This window comes from Carex rostrata, chromosome 22 (genome assembly GCF_964058835.1).
Source record: "Carex rostrata chromosome 22, lpCarRost1.2, whole genome shotgun sequence".
Taxonomy (NCBI): Eukaryota; Viridiplantae; Streptophyta; class Magnoliopsida; order Poales; family Cyperaceae; genus Carex; species Carex rostrata.
The window spans coordinates 801,643-819,634 of record NC_135939.1 but is presented as its reverse complement, the minus strand read 5'-3'; the positions used below and the strand labels follow the sequence as shown (position 1 = coordinate 819,634).

At 34.7% G+C, this 17,992-nt stretch overlaps 2 protein-coding genes and 1 long non-coding RNA gene across 3 annotated transcripts; 1 reads left to right on the top strand and 2 right to left on the bottom strand.

The window, feature by feature from the left end:
* Positions 1–7,590: 7,590 nt before the first annotated feature.
* LOC144573835 (uncharacterized) lies at positions 7,591–7,991 on the bottom strand. Its single transcript, XR_013518093.1, has 2 exons — positions 7,826–7,991; positions 7,591–7,742 (listed from the first exon to the last, which is right to left on the bottom strand). It is a non-coding gene; the product is annotated as an uncharacterized LOC144573835 (long non-coding RNA).
* Positions 7,992–8,091: 100 nt separating this feature from the next.
* On the bottom strand, positions 8,092–10,092 carry LOC144573725 (uncharacterized). Its single transcript, XM_078323478.1, has 4 exons — positions 9,865–10,092; positions 8,425–9,657; positions 8,227–8,354; positions 8,092–8,113 (listed from the first exon to the last, which is right to left on the bottom strand). The coding sequence occupies exons 1-4, from the start codon at positions 10,090–10,092 to the stop codon at positions 8,092–8,094; spliced, it is 1,611 nt and encodes a 536-aa protein (XP_078179604.1).
* A 4,969-nt stretch (positions 10,093–15,061) lies between these two features.
* On the top strand, positions 15,062–17,417 carry LOC144574190 (Acyl-CoA N-acyltransferases (NAT) superfamily protein). The gene is made up of 2 exons (XM_078324077.1): positions 15,062–15,660; positions 16,936–17,417. Exons 1-2 carry the CDS (start codon positions 15,155–15,157, stop codon positions 17,210–17,212), a joined length of 783 nt encoding a protein of 260 aa, XP_078180203.1. The 5' UTR covers positions 15,062–15,154; the 3' UTR covers positions 17,213–17,417.
* The last annotated feature ends 575 nt before the right edge of the window (positions 17,418–17,992 follow it).

The window sequence follows — 17,992 nt, the reverse complement described above, 5'->3', positions numbered from 1 at the left end:
AAGGTGGGCTGAAATTTTCTATCTGGACATAAATTACCAGGTCATACATGTACTTGTATCACTGTGATCTGGGTCCTATCGAGGAGTGGACCACCTGTCAGACTATAATACAGGTAGTATTATCAGTGCAATGAGCTATTTAATTCGTGAAGGAATGTTTACGGAATGATTATGGAGGCAACGAATGGCGGGAAGCCGCGTGGGAGTCGCACTGTAAAGTGGAAAAGGATCGCATGGGGCAAGTGTAACGAGTAATAAAATACTGTTCTGTGACTTGTGTCTGCCAAGACCTTTGAGTCGTACAGAAATTGGGAGGAATCGTATAGATATTGACGGACAGGATGTAATTGATTGATCTACTTTTGATCTGTCTAGTTTGAAATATTTAAGTTGTGTGACTTCAATTGTATGGCGTATCGTATGGTGTATGATTTTCAGAATAAAAAGATAAGTAGACGGTTTTGTTGCAAACTTTGGTGTATCAAAAAGTTAAACTACGTACAAGTTCAATTTTAAGGAACAATGAAATTTTGCCCGTGATTTAGCCATTTAGGTGTGTATGTACAAGCAAGTAATTATGCTTTGAATTGACATAATTAACATTGTGTACATGATTTGGAGAAGTAACTCTTCAATGAAACAGAACTTTTGTAAACCAACCGCGGTTAAATAAAATATGAGCTTGATAATACGTTCGGATTGGATTTTAACCGATATATATTTTTAAATCATAATTAATATATATGTGGCGAGTTAATTAAAATCTAAAAAGCACCAAACCAAATAAAATTCAAATTTGTTTTTCAGGTAAGATTAGAGGTGGATATAAGTGAGACAAATGGAATCAATTAAGTTGACCTCTCATATTTTTTTTTATAAAAAATTATATATAATTGATCCTCATATTTTTTTTGTACGGGTTTGACCATTCATAACATGAAAACTTGCCATGGGTAAGGTTGGTCGTGTACACCCACGCCTAAATCATGTACAAACTGTGCCTAATAATTGAATTATGTTTTAAATCGACATGATTTAGGTGCATAATCTTTAGAAGAATTATAAATTATGTTTTGCATCGACATAATTAAAATTGACTATGTCTATGAATTTTTAAATTAGCTTAAATATTTTGTTTAGCTATGTTAACCAGATGTGCAAAGTTGGGCTCAGAATGAAATATTCAACAGTTCGGGCAATATTTGAGAGCCGATATCTCACGACCTGTTCGAAGATTTTGTATGAAAATTCAGTCATGTTCTACAATATCAAGACTCCATGTCGGCCAATTTTCACGATTTTTTGAGGTGTTTTGCTATGTTAACCAGATGTGCAAAGTTGAACTCAGAATGAAATATTCAGCAATTCGGGCAATTTTTGAGAGCCGATATCTCTCGACCTGTTCGGAGATTTTGTATAAAACTTCACAGTCCTATTCTACCATAATCAAGACTGCATGTCGGTAAATTTTCACGATTTTTGGAGGTGTTTTGCTATGTTAACCAGATGTGCAAAGTTGGACTCAGAATGAAATATTCAGCAATTCGGGCAATTTTTGAGAGCCGATATCTCACGACCTGTTCGAAGATTTTGTATGAAACTTCACAGTCCTGTTCTAGCATGTCAAGACTGCATGTTGGTCAATTTTCATGATTTTTGAAAGTGATTTTCTATGTTAATCAGAGGTGCAAAGTTGAGGTACCTAAAAGAATTTGCAAAAAAAAAATTGCAAAAAAAAAATAAATAAATCTCAGACCGCCAGAAATATTGGCGGTTTGGAAAAAAAATCTCGGACCGCTAGGAAATTTGGCGGTTCGGAATAAAAATTCCGGACCGCCAAAAATATTGGCGGTTTGGACATTTTTAAAAATTTTCCACCAACCTGGTTATTTTTAATAATTTATTTTTATTTTGAGGTATTTTAAAAAAAATCGGTTTAGTTTGTGTTTTTATTATTAACATTAATTAGTCACGCTTTTTACATATATCAAATCAGATATTTTTTGTGAACGAAATTCGTAAGATGCATAAAATTTAACCACCTGATTTTTAAGTTATAGTGATTGGTTGAAGAATCAGTTTTTAATTTAGTAGCAAAAAGTAATACCCTATGTGTGGAGGTCTATGTGTGGAGGTCGTGGATTTAAAATCAGATAAATTTTATTTTATAAATATTAAAATGAAAATTGATAGACTAAATTTGTATCTTTCTTTAAATAAAAAAAGAAGTTATAATGAATTGTTAAAGATTGAAACTATTATCCCAACTATTACGAATTGAATTGAAAGCATGGACAAAATTCAACCAATCCAATCCAATCCAATCCAATCCATGCACGCTCCCTAAAAGGGTTTAACTTTTCCATTGCATTAACTTTGTGCACATCAATATTTTCGGGCAAGATCCAAGCAAACATTTTCCAGTGATAGTTCTCATTTCTCACACGTTTAGACCATCTTAATTAATTGATTAATCTACTAATTTGTTAATTAAAAATGAAAACATAAAGTAATAAAATGTAAGACCACATATATATGCATCGGATGTTGAACAATTAATTTGCACAAAATGACCGAACCAGACATGCTATTTATAATTTCAGAAAGGAATTATTCTTTTGTGAGAACTGAGAAGTCCTCTTTGTTTGTTTATCATGTAACACGGAAAAACCAGAAAAAGGTATTTCAGCTTCGTTACAGGAACCGAACCGTACATGAAATGAAAGCAACTGGTTATAATTATTATAACAGAAATGAATGCTAACGATAAATATCAGCATTTAATTTCGTAAACATTCAACTACAATCTTCTCCGCACCTGAACTTGTCTCGTACTATTTTTTGCTATTTTTACAAAAAATATGAGGGAACAATAGGTTGTCTAAAATTTATGTTTTCGATTACCGAAAATTTTAAATATACCATATCCCAAAAAATAATAAATCAAACAATCACGTTTTCTGAAAAATTCAAATTTTGACACGGCTGCATCCCCTAGATGCGGCCATCTTTCTGGGGGCTGCATCTAGGGATACGGTCGTGCCAAAATTCAATTTTTTTCATAAAACGTAGTTGTTTGATTTATTATTTTTTGGGTATGGTATTTTTAAAAATTTCGGTTTCGATTATGCTCAATTATGTTTTCTGGGACGCCAAGTCAATGAATATATGCAAATTTTGTTATAGGTATTAATAATAAAAAAATATTAATATCAAAAACGGGAAACTGATAATACTTTACATATTCAAATTTTCTGAGACGTCAAGATGAACGGTTCGGATCGACCGTTTAGATTTTAAAAACTCAAATATTGAGCCGTAGCACCGTAGGTCTCTACGCAACCCATATATAAATATATGTGAATTCTGATACGAATAAATATAAATAATAAATTTTGACATGCAGATTAAAAAATTAATGATTTTACAAAGTTAAAGTATTACATGATAAATCGTTTGATATGTTCACTGGGACAAGATATAATATGCTGTCACATGTACATTTATCAATATTTATGAAGAAACATAAATAGCTAGGAAAAATGGATTTTGCTCAGCGGTTGCATCTTGCATGAATTAAGTGGTGAGCATCAATCCAATTGCTCAGTGCCTGTATTAATTAGTCATAATATTTACCATGAAATTAATTAGATATGTAATAGTGGATTATAATAATTATGATACCTTATTTTTAAATAAATACAAATATTGTTCTAAATAAATATGAAAATCTAAAAAAATGATTATAAATGTAGTCATGTTAACAGTGTAACGCATTACTGGAAAAGTAAAATGCCATGCACTTTTCTTTACCTTACGGTTTATTCGGTGACGGAAATTTTTGTGGGAATGGAAGTATCAATTTGTGAATTCTCAAAATCTTTTAACTCATAGGAAAGTTTGGAATATAGGTGTTCGGCGAATACATGAAAAAATTATTGGGAAGTTATTTTTTTTTTCCTTTTTATAAAAGATGTAATGAAAAAAAACAAACTACATTAAGTGCATTGATAATAATCACTGATTCAAATTATTAATATATTTGTACATATAATATTCTAAAAAACTTTATACGAGTAAATTGACTACACACTGCAAAGTGATATTTGAGTGAAATGATATAAACAAATTTAAGTTGTATTATGCTAGTTTAATATTTTTTTTAATTAATTATGCTTTGTTTAATTAAAATTTTGTCTTTTTTTAATTATGTTTGATGTTACGCGTATGATACTTTTTTTTCGATGAAGTATTTATAAAATGTTGTCTTCATTGACGGGTATGATAAAAGTTAACGTGTATATTAACTTTGTTTAATTAAAATTTTGGCAACTTCATCACTTGAAAAAAAGAAAAACGGAAATCTAAGTTAATAGTTTTTTTTCCCACGAAATAGAAGGCAAAAGGTAGGAAGAAGAAGAAGAAGAGCCATATAGGATTATAAATAGAAGTTTATATTTGATCTTCGAAGAAGTCTCATGAAAAAATTCTTAAGATTTCAATTTTTCCAAAATTTCTATGTATTTGTTCGGCAGAAGGAGATTAAGATTTTTTTAGTCCTCCTTAAACTCTTAATTTATGTTAATTCTGTCAAATAGTTGTTCCTTCAACAAGATTAAGATCTCTTTGTTAGCGCAAAATCTTAATTCAATACATTCCTTAACATCTTGGCCTCCTCAAGAGCTCCTTAAGGACTAAAAAATATTTTTTTTTGGACAATTATGCCCCCAATAACTGGGCTCTTTAATTACATTTTTTTTTATTGTCTTCTGAATACAGCTCTCGCCAGACAGGTCCTTAATATATTTTTTTTCTTGAGTAGAACTAAGGTGTTCTTAAGTTCACCAAGTCTGGCCTTTGTGAATTCAACTCTAAAATCTATCGGATTAGTGTTAAATGACGAATCTCAACCGTTGAAACCCATCTACCTTACGAGTGATAAGTCTATACAAGGAAATTTTAAATTTTTGAATTAATTTAATATAAAGTCAAGCGGTCAAAAATTAGAAAGTTTATAAATTAATTTTAACATGTAAACGCATCACTCGTAAGATAGATGAGTTTCAATAATTCAGATTCGTTAGTTGAAACTAATCCGCTAAATTTAAAAATTAAGTTCATAAAGTGGCTTGATAAACTTACGAGTTACGAACACTCTAATTCTACTCTTTATTTTGATAATATAATATGTGGTCTGTTGAAATTATCATTTGGTTCGAAATGGTGTGACAAATATGTGAAAAAGTGGTCCCCTCTTAATTCTGTCTCAGTCATTTCCCTTCTCAAAAGATACATAAATTTTTGTGTCTCTCTATCGTTGCCTTAAATAATTTAAAGGATGAAATCAAGTTAACAATTATAATAGTCGTTTATAAGCCCTACAAATGTAAGATTTGACAGATTGAAGTACTAATAAAACATGCCAGCTCGATTTTTATTGCTTCAATCACAAAAAAATAATATGTTTATTGTTTTTATTTACTAACATAAAATAATTAGTAAAAGGTCAAGATTGAAAAAAAAAATTAAAGGGTTTAATTTGAACAACACTCCTACGCTCTTGTGTTTTGATAAGATTGAATAAAAAATGGTCCCAAAATTCTCTAGTATGTAGGACTCTGCATGCAGCATTTGCTTGTGTGGTTTATTCACATGTTTGTGTCAAACTCTGCAAAGTGCTGTGACTGTATATACTTCTCATGAGTCATGATGAAGTTCATGCACCATTCAATTTCTGGAGATATTTTCAAGGTCAAAGGGGAAGAATTTGATACAAGTGAATTAATGGATCTCTTTCAAGCTTGGTGTGGACGGAGACACAACGAGCAGATTTTTTATTATATATGAAAAATAAAAAAATATCAATTATAGAGTAAGTTTTCGTGAAATTACGAAAAAAAACATTATAGTTTATAACATTTAATTGGACGTTGTGAATCATAATATCTAATTAATCTGATTGTCAATGATTTAAAAAAAAAACACTGTAACTGGACATTATGGTTTACCAGCTACTTTTTTTTTTTTTTGCTGCTTTAGTTCTAATTGTTGTTATTGTGAGATTATTTTTCACAAAATAAAAACACTGTAGGTAGACATTATAAACCATAACATCCAATTATAGTCTTTTTTTAACAATCGTTAAGATTAATTGGGCGTTATGGTTTATAATATTCAGCTATAGTGTCCTGGATGTTATAAACCATAACGTTTTTCATATATTTTGAAATTTCACAAAATTGTATCCCATTATAATTTTTTTTTGGGTTTTCCCTATTAATAAAAAAAAATGAACAAGTGATATTATTTTTCTTTTAAATAACAGTATGCGTTGGTCAGACGGACGAAATACCATCAAGTTAATAATTGATATGTTGCCGATTAATCAGAATTGCGTGGACAACTTTTATATTTTTATTCAAATTATGTGCATATGCTCATAATTTATTAAAAATAATTAATTTAACTCATCAACTTATCAAAAAAAATTATTGTAACTTAATTTCCTTGTTAAATAATAAAGTTTCATAAAATTTGTTATTTAAAAAGTTCAGATAAAACAAGAAGACAAAATACAGTATATAACGGATAAATGCAGAAAGATAATAATAAAATTGATTGATTAATTGGTCATATAAACAGGAAGCATACGATTAATGGAACCCAGTCCAAAAGGCCCAAAATCGATGAAAAATAGAAAAATATCATTGAAGATTTTGCAATCCAGTTGGTCCAATGTTATCAGAACCGGACCGGACGTCGAACCGGTAAACTTTCGGGTCAACGGTTTACTGGTTGGACCAGTGGGTCAACTGGTTGAACCGCTGATTTTTTTAAATAATTATAATTTATTAATTTATAATATGAAAATCCAAAATATCATTTATTATAATATACTTGAGACATTTAACATGACCATACCACGTTCAAGCTCATCAAAAATTCACTTGTAAGTCGAGTTCGTAACTTTTATGGCAACATTTAATAATTTTTTAATTAATAAGATTCAAAAGTTCACTTGGAAGTTGGATCTGGACGTTCCATTTCATCTAATATAATAAATAAATTTATAACTAAAAGTCCAGATCCACCGTTAAGACTAAAAGTTACAAGCTTGCATCGGAAGAAGCCGATATTTTTAAATATACCATTTTATAAAAAATGTTAAACCAAAATACCATTTTCGGCTGGATTTTCCAAATTTCGCATGGCCGCTTCTGAGGGAAGCGGCCACCAGGAGCTGGGCCGCTTCTGAGCGAAGCGGCCAATATATTGGGCCGGATTGAGGCCCAGCGGGGTGGCCGCTTTGGGGGGTAGCGGCCAGGGCCGCTTCCTGGGGTAGAGGGCACCCTGAATACATAAAAAACGCACCGTTCATAGTATCATTCCAGCCGGCGCACCGTTTGCTTTTGTATTTTTTTTACTCTAGTGTTGTCATATACTATGATTTGTTATATCAGGATGCTTATCTTTCTTTTATGTTGTTATTTATTGTACTATTTTGCTTTTATCTTTCATTATTTTTCGTCATAGTAAATCCGAACGTAACGATTTGTAAAACAAACAATAAAACAACAAATAAATCACAAATAAATCAAAACAAACAATAATAGTGCGCCTAAATAGGTGTCTGCATGTTAATACAATAAACGAGTAATGCTTGCCTAAATAGGTGTCTGCATGTTAATACAAATCTAAACTTGACCGTCGGATAAAAATACATTGCTTGCCTCTTTCTCAACCTGAAAATTTAATAACAAAAATGTATTGTTACTCCTATTTCTCAACTTGAAAATTGAATAACAAAAATGTATGAGTTAACTACCTCGTGCATCTCGAGCAGCTCTGTTTTGTTGTTCTTGTGTATCCCGGCGAGTCTGATGTCCTCTCCTTCTATTATGAAGTAAATCAAGCCACATCGGAATCCTATTAACTCTCCTTCGACCCAAGGTAATATTTTTGTCATTTGGAACAAGGATCGGGCCTTCACTTTCCGGCCAATCAGACTGATTGTCATACACATGCCATTCACCCAGCCATGTGTTGATAAGTGTTTGTATGTGGTAGTAGTAATGTACAAACCTTTCAGGGTCAATGCCTCGGAGACGACACACTGCCAGAACATGAGAACACGGTATTCTGTTTAATTGCGGCTTCTGGCATGTGCATGTAACCGTGTTCTCATCCATGATTACCACCGTGTATTTATAATTCGCTTTGGTAAACCGGCCAGAAGCGTCTTTCATGTATGCATTAACTTTCTCTTGTGTGGATGTTATCTCAAACTCGTTCCAGTTGCCAAATCCACCGAGCGTCGTCATAGATTGTGACCTCCCGCACCGTTTGTTAATCAACTAGGAAAAATACATTGCTTGAAATTAATAAAAATTACAAAAATAAAATAATTTAATGAAAATAACATACCTCGTGCACACGGCATGAGAACTGTTGACCCTGGCTTGCTTCAAATTGCGCTTTTGCCCTCCTTTGAGCAAACCATTGCTGACATTTGTAAAACGTGTCCTCAATTATTGCTGCTACCGGCAACCTACGAGAAGATCTAAAAACATTATTGAGCGACTCGGACCCGTTCGTCGTCATAATTCCCCAACGGAAACCCCCATCCAACGCCTGGAATATCTTCCATGGTTTAGGACATTCGTTATCATCTTGATCTAGATACTTACCCACACCATCCAACCAATTCAGAGCCCGATCACATACATCTCCCATTGCTTGCATTCCTTGCTCATATCTCCTCATCTTTCTCTTCGCCACACATATCCTGAAGTACTTGATTGCTTCTTCATTGCAATGATTCTTTTTCATATTTTCTGCTATGTGAGTAGCACAAAGACGGTGAACGCACTCATCCTCATCTTCCTCATTCCATCCCAGATCATCCTGTCGAAACACCTTTTTTATGCCCTTACCCCTATCAGTGATGACACACACAAACCTGGAGCGAATTACATTGCGCCTCAACCATTGCATGAACCATGCACAATCTTCAAAATTCTCTGTATCTACCAATGAAAAAGCCAACGGGAGGAGCTGATTTTCTGCATCGTACCCGGTTGCAATCAACATTTTACCTTTGTACCGGCCTGCTAAGAAACAAGCATCAACAGTGATGACAGGTCTCAGGTGTTGGAAAGCCTCTATGCATGGTCCAAATGCCCAAGCCGCCCTATTAAAGTACCTGTAAGGTCCAGGCTCACCAGTTGGATATGAGGTAACATCAAACAATGTACCTGGATTTTTTCGCTTAATTTCCTCCAATAAGGGGACTATAAGTGCATATGACCCCTCCCAACTACCAAATTGGCGGGCAATTGCCAACTCCCTTCCACGCCACAATTTATTGTACGCTGGTACCTGACCGTTGTACGTTTGTGCACAAGCTATTCTAACAGAAGTGATACTTAAATCTACGTCATTTCTCATGTGCGCCGAGATGCAATCGGCAACCATAGCAGCGGTCAACTGTGCATGATCTATTCTTGTGGCATCCGCATGACAAACATGTTTTGTTGGGCACTTGGATACTTTCCATTGTGTACCAAAACCAGTGACCCTTGCATTAATGTACCAACCATATCTGGGGTCCTTGCACTTGAACCTAATCCGTTGTTTGTCACTGTGCGTATTCTTAATCTCTTTATTACAAAGAATGTGAAACTTGTAAATTGCAGCTTTTATTTCCTCCTTTGAATCATAGGTTTGTCCTTCTGACAATTCATTTTCAAACTCTGCATGTCTACCAAATAACCCCACATTTGCTTCCTGAAAACCTGACAGGTCATTGAAAGCTGCAATCGGGTGCTCAACCCCCCGACCCATTATCCGAAACCCTTTATCAACCTTGAATTTTTTTGTCTGCCCGAGCACAGGCCTCGTATCTGCTGTGTCACTGTGATCGCTCATGCAATCAGGATCAACATCCCCCCAATTTTCCTCTGCCTCTTGTATTTCCGGATCCACCGTCTCCTCAATTTCCTCCGGATCACAAGGCTGGGCTCGGGATCGATGGGAGTGCTGACTATTAGACGGTCGGTCCCTCTGAACTGGGGCTTGACTACTCTCAGGCATGTCAATCGGCAAAGGGATTCGGGACCGACGGGAGGGCCGACTAGTAGACCGTCGGCCCTCCTGAACTGGGGCATTACTACTTTCAGGCATGTCAATCTGGAAAGGGGGTTGGGACACTGGACTTGAGGAGGTTGAGGCATTAGCCCGAATAGCACCCCGGATTAACCTTGCAAGGGGGTTAGGACGCTGGACTCGGTTAATCTCCACAAAGAGTTCAATTATCTTGTATCCACCCCCAGAAAAACTAATTGTCTGGTTGTACAGTACCTGCCAGACTCCATCATTCTAAACAGGAAAAAGTTGGAACCAAGTTTGGCCTGAACCAGTGGGCATGCTAATTTTGGCCTGAATATCAAGGTCATATCGATCCTGATTCAATCCGAGGTTCTGAGAAATAATCGATTTCAGAACCAACAAATCAGTACCCGAGATTACAGGTATCACAGAAACAGGCCCGATATTGTAATAAACCCCATTAGGGCCTGTTAAAATCTCACCACCAGTGTAAATAGATACCATAACAGCCATTTGGTATGAGTATAAGAAAACCTAAATTTAAAAATTAATTAAATTAATTATAAATACTAAATTTTTTTTTAAAAAGAAAGAAAATAAAATACTTACAGCTGAAGCGGCACTAGTGGCATATGATCTCTGTGCGTCAAATGAATCTCTCTCCGTCAAATGTCAAATGAATCTGTCTGTCTTTTTTATGTATTCAGGGTGCCCTCTACCCCAGGAAGCGGCCCTGGCCGCTACCCCCCAAAGCGGCCACCCCGCTGGGCCTCAATCCGGCCCAATATATTGGCCGCTTCGCTCAGAAGCGGCCCAGCTCCTGGTGGCCGCTTCCCTCAGAAGCGGCCATGCGATTTTTGTAAAAAACAGCCAGAACTGGTGTTTTGGTTTAACATTTTTTATAAAATGGTATATTTAAAAATTTCGGCGGAAGAAGATCATTTTCAAAAAGAAAAAAACACTGCATACGAAGAAGAGAAACCAGAAAAAGTACAAAGCGCACAAAACCGGACAGTTTAGCAGCGTTTTTTTTTATAAAAACCGGTCAATTGAACCGGATTTTACTGGTTTAATTGCATAAACGGTCCTTTCAGTGAACCAAACCGGATTGGTAACCGGGTCCGGTTTTTTCCAGTTGAACCATCCGGTCCGGTCCGGTTTTAATAACACTGAGTTGGCCTATTAGATTATTCTCTAAGGCCACGTTTGGTTGTGGAGTAAGAGGTGGTGGAAACCCATTACTCCACGCTTAAGGAGCCAAACGAGTAACATAGGCGGTTTAAGATGGAGTAAGATTTGAGCTAAACCGGAGTAACTTACACCACCTAGAGAGGTGGTTTAGCTTACTCCACCAAACATGATTAACTTACTCTGATTTAGCTTGGAGTAAGAAATTTAATCCGGTTTAACTTTACTCCACAACCAAACATGACCTAACCGCAGAAGCTCTTCTTACTCTGAACCGAACCAAAGCGAAACCGAACCGAGAGGGGTTGTAGCCCGACAAGTATCCTGTCAAATATTGTAAAAGATTCCCATCACTTTATAGTTTGAGATTAGCCCTCATCCACTTTGAGATTCGGGCTAGATCAGGGACAGTATTTTTGGCTTGTGATTCGTGCCAAGTTAAAAAGAACGGTTCATATCAAATAATTCTAAAAGATACTTTATTACGGTACCGAGAAGGATCTGAGGTAACAGAATATTTAAGTATAGATTTGGACTGTCCGATTATAATCCAGACCAATCCGGTCCGACGTGGAATGCACGAAACTTTATAATATTCGTGCCAAAGCAGATCAGACTATCCGAATATAAACTCAAAATTTATGTTACCTTAGGTGAATTCTGTTACTTCAGAATATCCGGATATAAACTTTTGTATCGGTCTGACTTATACCGATCAAAACAATTGAATAAAAGTTTCCAACCCTGAGCGTCCCTTTTTCTCTTCTCTAGCGGCCTCCTTCCTTAGTCAGCGAGTGTGTTTTTTTTTTAAACAGATCAAAGTTCTTCTTCCTCAGTGTCCATCTCACAAAATTGAGTTGCGAACAGATCAGCAGCAACATTGTGTTGAGTGAGTTAAGCTGATAGATATCGTAAGTTTTTTTTTCTTATTTCATGAATACTAAGTACTATAAAATTGAAAATGAAATTATAACAATTTTTTTTTTTGTACCAAAAAAATGACTAGGGTTTTTGTCAACATTTATCACGGAGGTGAAGTGATACGTACAGAAATAGGAGAAGGTTATAATTTAGGTGTTGCGTATACATTTTATGTGACTAGAAACACTAGTCTTGATGAATTACAGAGGCAAATTCATGCACATCTTGGATTGCTTCCGAGTGAGTATAAGTTAACTATTAAAGCACGAATGAATACAGCACCACCTGGAACACGTATTTCTATTCCCTTTTTCCGGTAGAATGTCCTGAAATTTGGAAAATGGTCATTGAAAATGCAACTCCAATGGTTAAATTTAGTGTACTTGAATTAGTTATTGATTCAAAACAAATTACATCGGAAACCAACTATAACCCATACCCGGATAGTATAGCAGGAGGTAGTAGCACACCAATATTATCAAGTCCACAATGTACAAACTATTGTGCAGATCCTACGGATCTGATGAATGTTGGATTTGAAGATGACACATCTTCTTCTGACAATGAAAGCCCAGATGTCGGGGTAGAATTAACACAGGAGGAGATAGAGAATGAAATTGGTGTACATGGAATATTACCTTCAGCGATATTCTAAGGTCCGAAGGGTGAACATGCAATAATTGTGGATAATCATCCATTATACCTAAATTAATAGTACACAAGAATAAATTAATCTAACATATTTAAATTAATCTTAATTCATAATCTGATTAGTTATACTACTACCTTTTATATTTTTTTTAGCAAAGTTATTAATGGAATAGCTTTCAGAAAAAAACTTACAATACCTAAAATACAAAAAAATACATTATAACTACATAACACTAAAATTACACTAACTATCTGTTGCAATATCATAGCACTAACTCATTGTAAAACAAATACCTCAAAACCGTGAGTTGCTTTCAAAAGGGTTTACGAAGGTTACTGCTAGGTTTTCAATCGAAACTACCGCCTCAATCAACACTACATTGTCACTGGAGATAATAAATTCATTGAAGTTAGGTTTCTACTTGTAAAATCAACAATATCAATTAATTCTATAGTTAATTTCGAATTAAATAAATTAAAAAAAAAGTTTCATACCTTGGCCGAAAAACAAGATTTAATATTATGTGGATTTCTCCTCTCAAATCTAAATTTATTTCAACAAACGGATTTGAATTTAATCAACAAATCATGAATTTTTTTTTTCTAGGGTTTCACCATTTTTCTCCCTTCTAAGTTTCTAAGTTATAAAAGATGAAGAGTAGAGAGAGAGACAGGGAAGGGAGGGGAGTCACAGGACCAAATACCAAAGTTGGGATCGGTGTTAACTATACCGATCCAATGTCTGAACTTCAATTCCGGATCCTCTGTGATGTATCTTCGTAATCCGCAAAATAATTAAAAAAAAAAAGGATCGGTGCTATAGGCACCATTTAAAAGTTGAATAATTATATTGATCCCCTCACCCCTGTCCCCCCATTTAACCCCGCACTCTCTCTCTCCAAATTAACTCCCTTAACTGTCTTTTATCCCCGCATTAATTCCTCTAAGAATTTCCATTTATCCCCGCATTAATTATTGCCCTTTAATAACAATCCCCGCATTAATTAACAATCCCCACATTAATTATACTGTCCTCTAATAACAATCCTCGCATTAATTATACTATCATTTAATAACAATTCCCACTAATAAATATTTATCTGTTTATTGATGTTCAAGAAAGTATTTATCATTGTTCTAACAAGTATTTATCCTTATGTCTAAGAAGTATTTAGCATTGTCCCTGACATGATAATACTTTGATTTGATTAAACATTACTTATTGACAAGTTCAAGAACAAAGTTCAAGAAAGTATTTATCATTGTTCTGACAAGTATTTACGATTATATATGGGAAATATTTATCATTGTCAGAGATGTTTTACTGTAAGTTGCAATTATGACTGAGAAGTATTTATCCATATAACATAAAATATTTATTCATGTAACATAAAGTATTTATCATTATGTCTGAGAAATATTTATAATTGATATTTTACTGAATGTTGCAATTATGTCTGATAAGTATTTATCTATGTAACATATAGTATTTATCAATCTATCATAAAATATTTATCCATATGTCTGAGAAGTATTTATCATTGATATTGTATTGAAAGTTGCAATTATGTCTGATAAGTTTTTATCCATGTAACATAAAATATTTATCAGTGTATCATAATGTATTTATCCTTATGTCTGAGAAGTATTTATCATTGGGTGAGGGGATAGTTTATTTAATGGTCCCCAGTTGTGCGGGGACAATCTAGAAAAAAAAAGGAAAATTTGTGCGGGGATAAATGACAAGTATTTATGAGGGGATTGTTTATTTAATGGTCCCCAGTTGTGCGGGGATGATTAAAAAAAAAAAGAAATTTTGTGCGGGGACAACTAATGGATTGATTTATTCTTTCCTAAATAGAGATCATTACATAGGGATTAACACTTTGCAAATTCACAATAAATACTTTGATGCTTCAAGTTAAATACTAACAGTTTCTGCGGAGTATTAATTATTGAGCGGTCCCCCCCATGATATTTTTGGCAGTTTGTGCGGGATTTTTTACGGAGATAGACCTGCAGGAATTGTTATCAGGATCCTTAAAAGTTTGCCTGTTTTAGAATCAGTACAAGTAGTACCGATCTTACTATCAATTTAGAATCAAATACACACTTTCTGTTTCTCTTTTTTTTTTCTATAAATTACTACCAATAAAAAATTTCCAATTCTTTCATAAAAAAAAAAAAATTCTAATTCGGAGGGAGGGGAAAGAGAGAGAGAGAGAGAGAATCGGCCGCTTGGCAGCCCCGGCCAAGTTTTCAGGAATAGAGAGAGAGGGAATCGGAGATGCGTAGTGCTCCATTCGCTGTCTCGGCCTCTGCTTCCCTCTCCCTTCCCCGCCTCCAACCCTTTCTCACTTCTCGCAGTACTCTCCCCAGCCTCGGTCTCTGCCATCGTGACCCCACCTTGTTCAATCCACCAGTGATCTCTTGCTGCGCGAGTCAAACTAGCCCGAATCTTTTCCCGTCTCTCTCGCCTGAAATCGTGGTGCGAGAAGCTCGATTCGAGGATGCGTGGGAAGTGGCCGATACGCACTGTAGCTCCTTCTACCCCAACTATTCCTTCCCTGTTGATCTCCTGCTCAGACTGAATCGGTTTATTGCGATGGTGTCTGGCTTCTCGGCGCCACCTGGTTGCACGATGTCGTGTCTCGTAGCCGTCCGATGCCACGAGCTCAGACTTGGGAGTCTTCATATGGTTTTTGGCTTTAATCGAGGTTATGTGGCTGGGGCTCTGACGATTGATACTCTCGCTGAGTTTCTTCCTCGCAGGGGACCTTACAAACATAGAAGGTAAATTCAAGATTAAAATTTTTCAGTTTATTATGTTAATTGCTTTATCTTACCTTCAAAATTATTACTAGACTGTTTCACAAGTATGCAACCACTTAGATTATCTTTAAGAATAGTTGTGATCTCCAATTTTTGTTCTTCCAACTGGTTGAGATGAAATGCTTTAATATTGGAATAATTTCTTTCTGGGAAATAAAGCTGTTCAGAATACTGATGCTCTATATACAAATTAGAGAGTAGTGTGTAACTTTAGAATGTTATGGAGAGAAAATAGAAGCTGATGGACTAGTTGGAGTGATATATAAACCTGATGTTTTATTATACAAAAGAAAAAGTATTTTAAGATTAACTTGATTGTCAAAAGGAAAATTGATTTTTGTAAAGTTGCATGAATTAATATTCAAGTGTATCTTAAGTAGTGAAACAAGAAGTGTGATGTTTTAGTCTGAACTGCCACTAATTTGTTAATGATTTTTTCGTGAACATTTGATTACATTTTAGAGGAGAGCTAGATTCTCAGTATTGTATATCTTAATTCATTGCTAGCAGAGTACTTTGTGTTATTTGGTTAAACTCAGTATTTGTTTTAATTCCCTGCTATCAATATTAGAATGCATATAGTAACACCTATTTTCCCATCTCTTGTGCATTATTGTGACAGGAAGCTCCGTAGATTACACATGTACAGCCCAATTACCAATTATGATTTTTTTATGAACTCATATTTATTTGTGAAAATCACTATAAAAAATCTTGTAATTAGTTGTGGCAATGAGTCAAGTATGGCTGTGGTCAAAATTGTTGCCTGTGTTCATCCAGGAATGACTTGTTTTGGGTTGGGCTTAATTTCATATTTTGATTAATGCAGTTTGATTTATTATTATTTAGATTAGGTTATGTTTGGTGCAATGGGTTTATGCTTCTGGTCAAGTACAGACGTACAGGTAATGAGTCAATACGTGTACGCTATGGATTTATGCTTCAGTTTGATTTATCATTATTTAGTCGAACCGGGAGTTATCATATTTATCATATTAAGTTTTTGGTCTGGTTGGATTCAGACCAGCCTTGATTTTACTTTAATCAGGTTACTAGTTGGTGTACTAAACTTGCTTTGTGCTTCTTGATGATGTTATTTAAGCATAAAAAAATGTTCAGCCCCTTATTGTCATAGTAATTCATTTCATCTCAGAACATGCGCATGCTCAAAAGCAGGTGGTCTTATCCTTTAATTTAAGTTTGCATCTAGTAAGTGGAATTTAATTTGAATTACAGGAAGGGAATAGCGTATATATCAAATGTTGCGGTGCGGGAAGAGGACAGGAGAAAGGGGATAGCCAAAACACTGGTTGCAGGAGCAGAGTCGCTTGCTCGTAAGTGGGGTTGCCGCTCCATAGCATTACATTGTGACTCTGAAAATATTGCAGCAATTAGACTCTACAAAAGCCAAGGGTTTAGATGCATCCAGGTCCCAGAAAATGCGCAATGGCCTGAGCCCCGAGCCATACCTGGGACCCGTTTCAACTTCATGATGAAACTTTTAACAAATTAAAATGCAACCCTCTGATTCTATCTTGGGTTATGTCGGTATTTGTTTCAAGTATTTGTACAAATTGCATTGTGTATAGGTGAGGTGAGTTCTACAAATTTCAGAGTTTTAACTGTAAAATACGTCCTGTTATATATGTTGGGAGAACTGCACTGCATAAACTCCTTTTTTTTTTTTAATTTGCAGTTGCTAGCCTTGAAATTTCTTCACTATTGAATAATTTGAAATTTGAAATTCCAGTGATGTTCTCACTGTTTGACTTCATACGTGGCAGGTTTCATGCCGAGTAAGCTGCCGGTAGGCTTGTGAAGTATGAAAGAAAACTCGGTACAAAAGAAAAGGATGTCTTTAATCGAATGCAAAAGCTTTTAAAAGCGAGTATAAACGCTTTTTCATATTATTGTTGTATTTTAACTCTTTATAGTGTTTAAAAAGTATAAATATATTTCATATGTACTTTCGAAAGTGAATGTATGTGTTTTTAACTTTTTGCCTGGATTATTAGTAAAGTTCAAGTATGAAGAAATTTAAGTTATAAACATGTTTTCATTAAGTATGTTTAAACTCATCAAACGTAAATAATAATTTCAGATACTTTTTATTTTATAATATAAAGTATACAAAATTAGTCGATTTGGTATAAGTACTTTTAAAAGTTAATATAAATACTTTGTCCGAGATAGAACTTAGAAGGTGCGTGGATAGAAATTGGTGAAGTTAATTATCCGCACTCTTCAATTACAGACACATAGTTATCAATGGGTAAGGCTAGTATAACATCAC

Bases quoted from the DNA above. Each gene is read 5' to 3' on its own strand.
- LOC144573725 (XM_078323478.1), bottom strand. From the start codon at position 10,092: ATGCCTGAGAGTAGTCAAGCCCCAGTTCAGAGGGACCGACCGTCTAAT. The intron at 9,658-9,864 runs GTTGATAAAGGG...TGTAATAAAGAG, and splicing joins GGCAGACAAAAAAATTCAAG to ATTAAGAATACGCACAGTGA. The intron at 8,114-8,226 runs GTTTACCAAAGC...ATGTTCTGGCAG, and splicing joins ATGAAAGACGCTTCTGGCCG to TGTGTCGTCTCCGAGGCATT.
- LOC144574190 (XM_078324077.1), top strand. From the start codon at position 15,155: ATGCGTAGTGCTCCATTCGCTGTCTCGGCCTCTGCTTCCCTCTCCCTT. The intron at 15,661-16,935 runs GTAAATTCAAGA...TTTGAATTACAG, and splicing joins GGACCTTACAAACATAGAAG to GAAGGGAATAGCGTATATAT.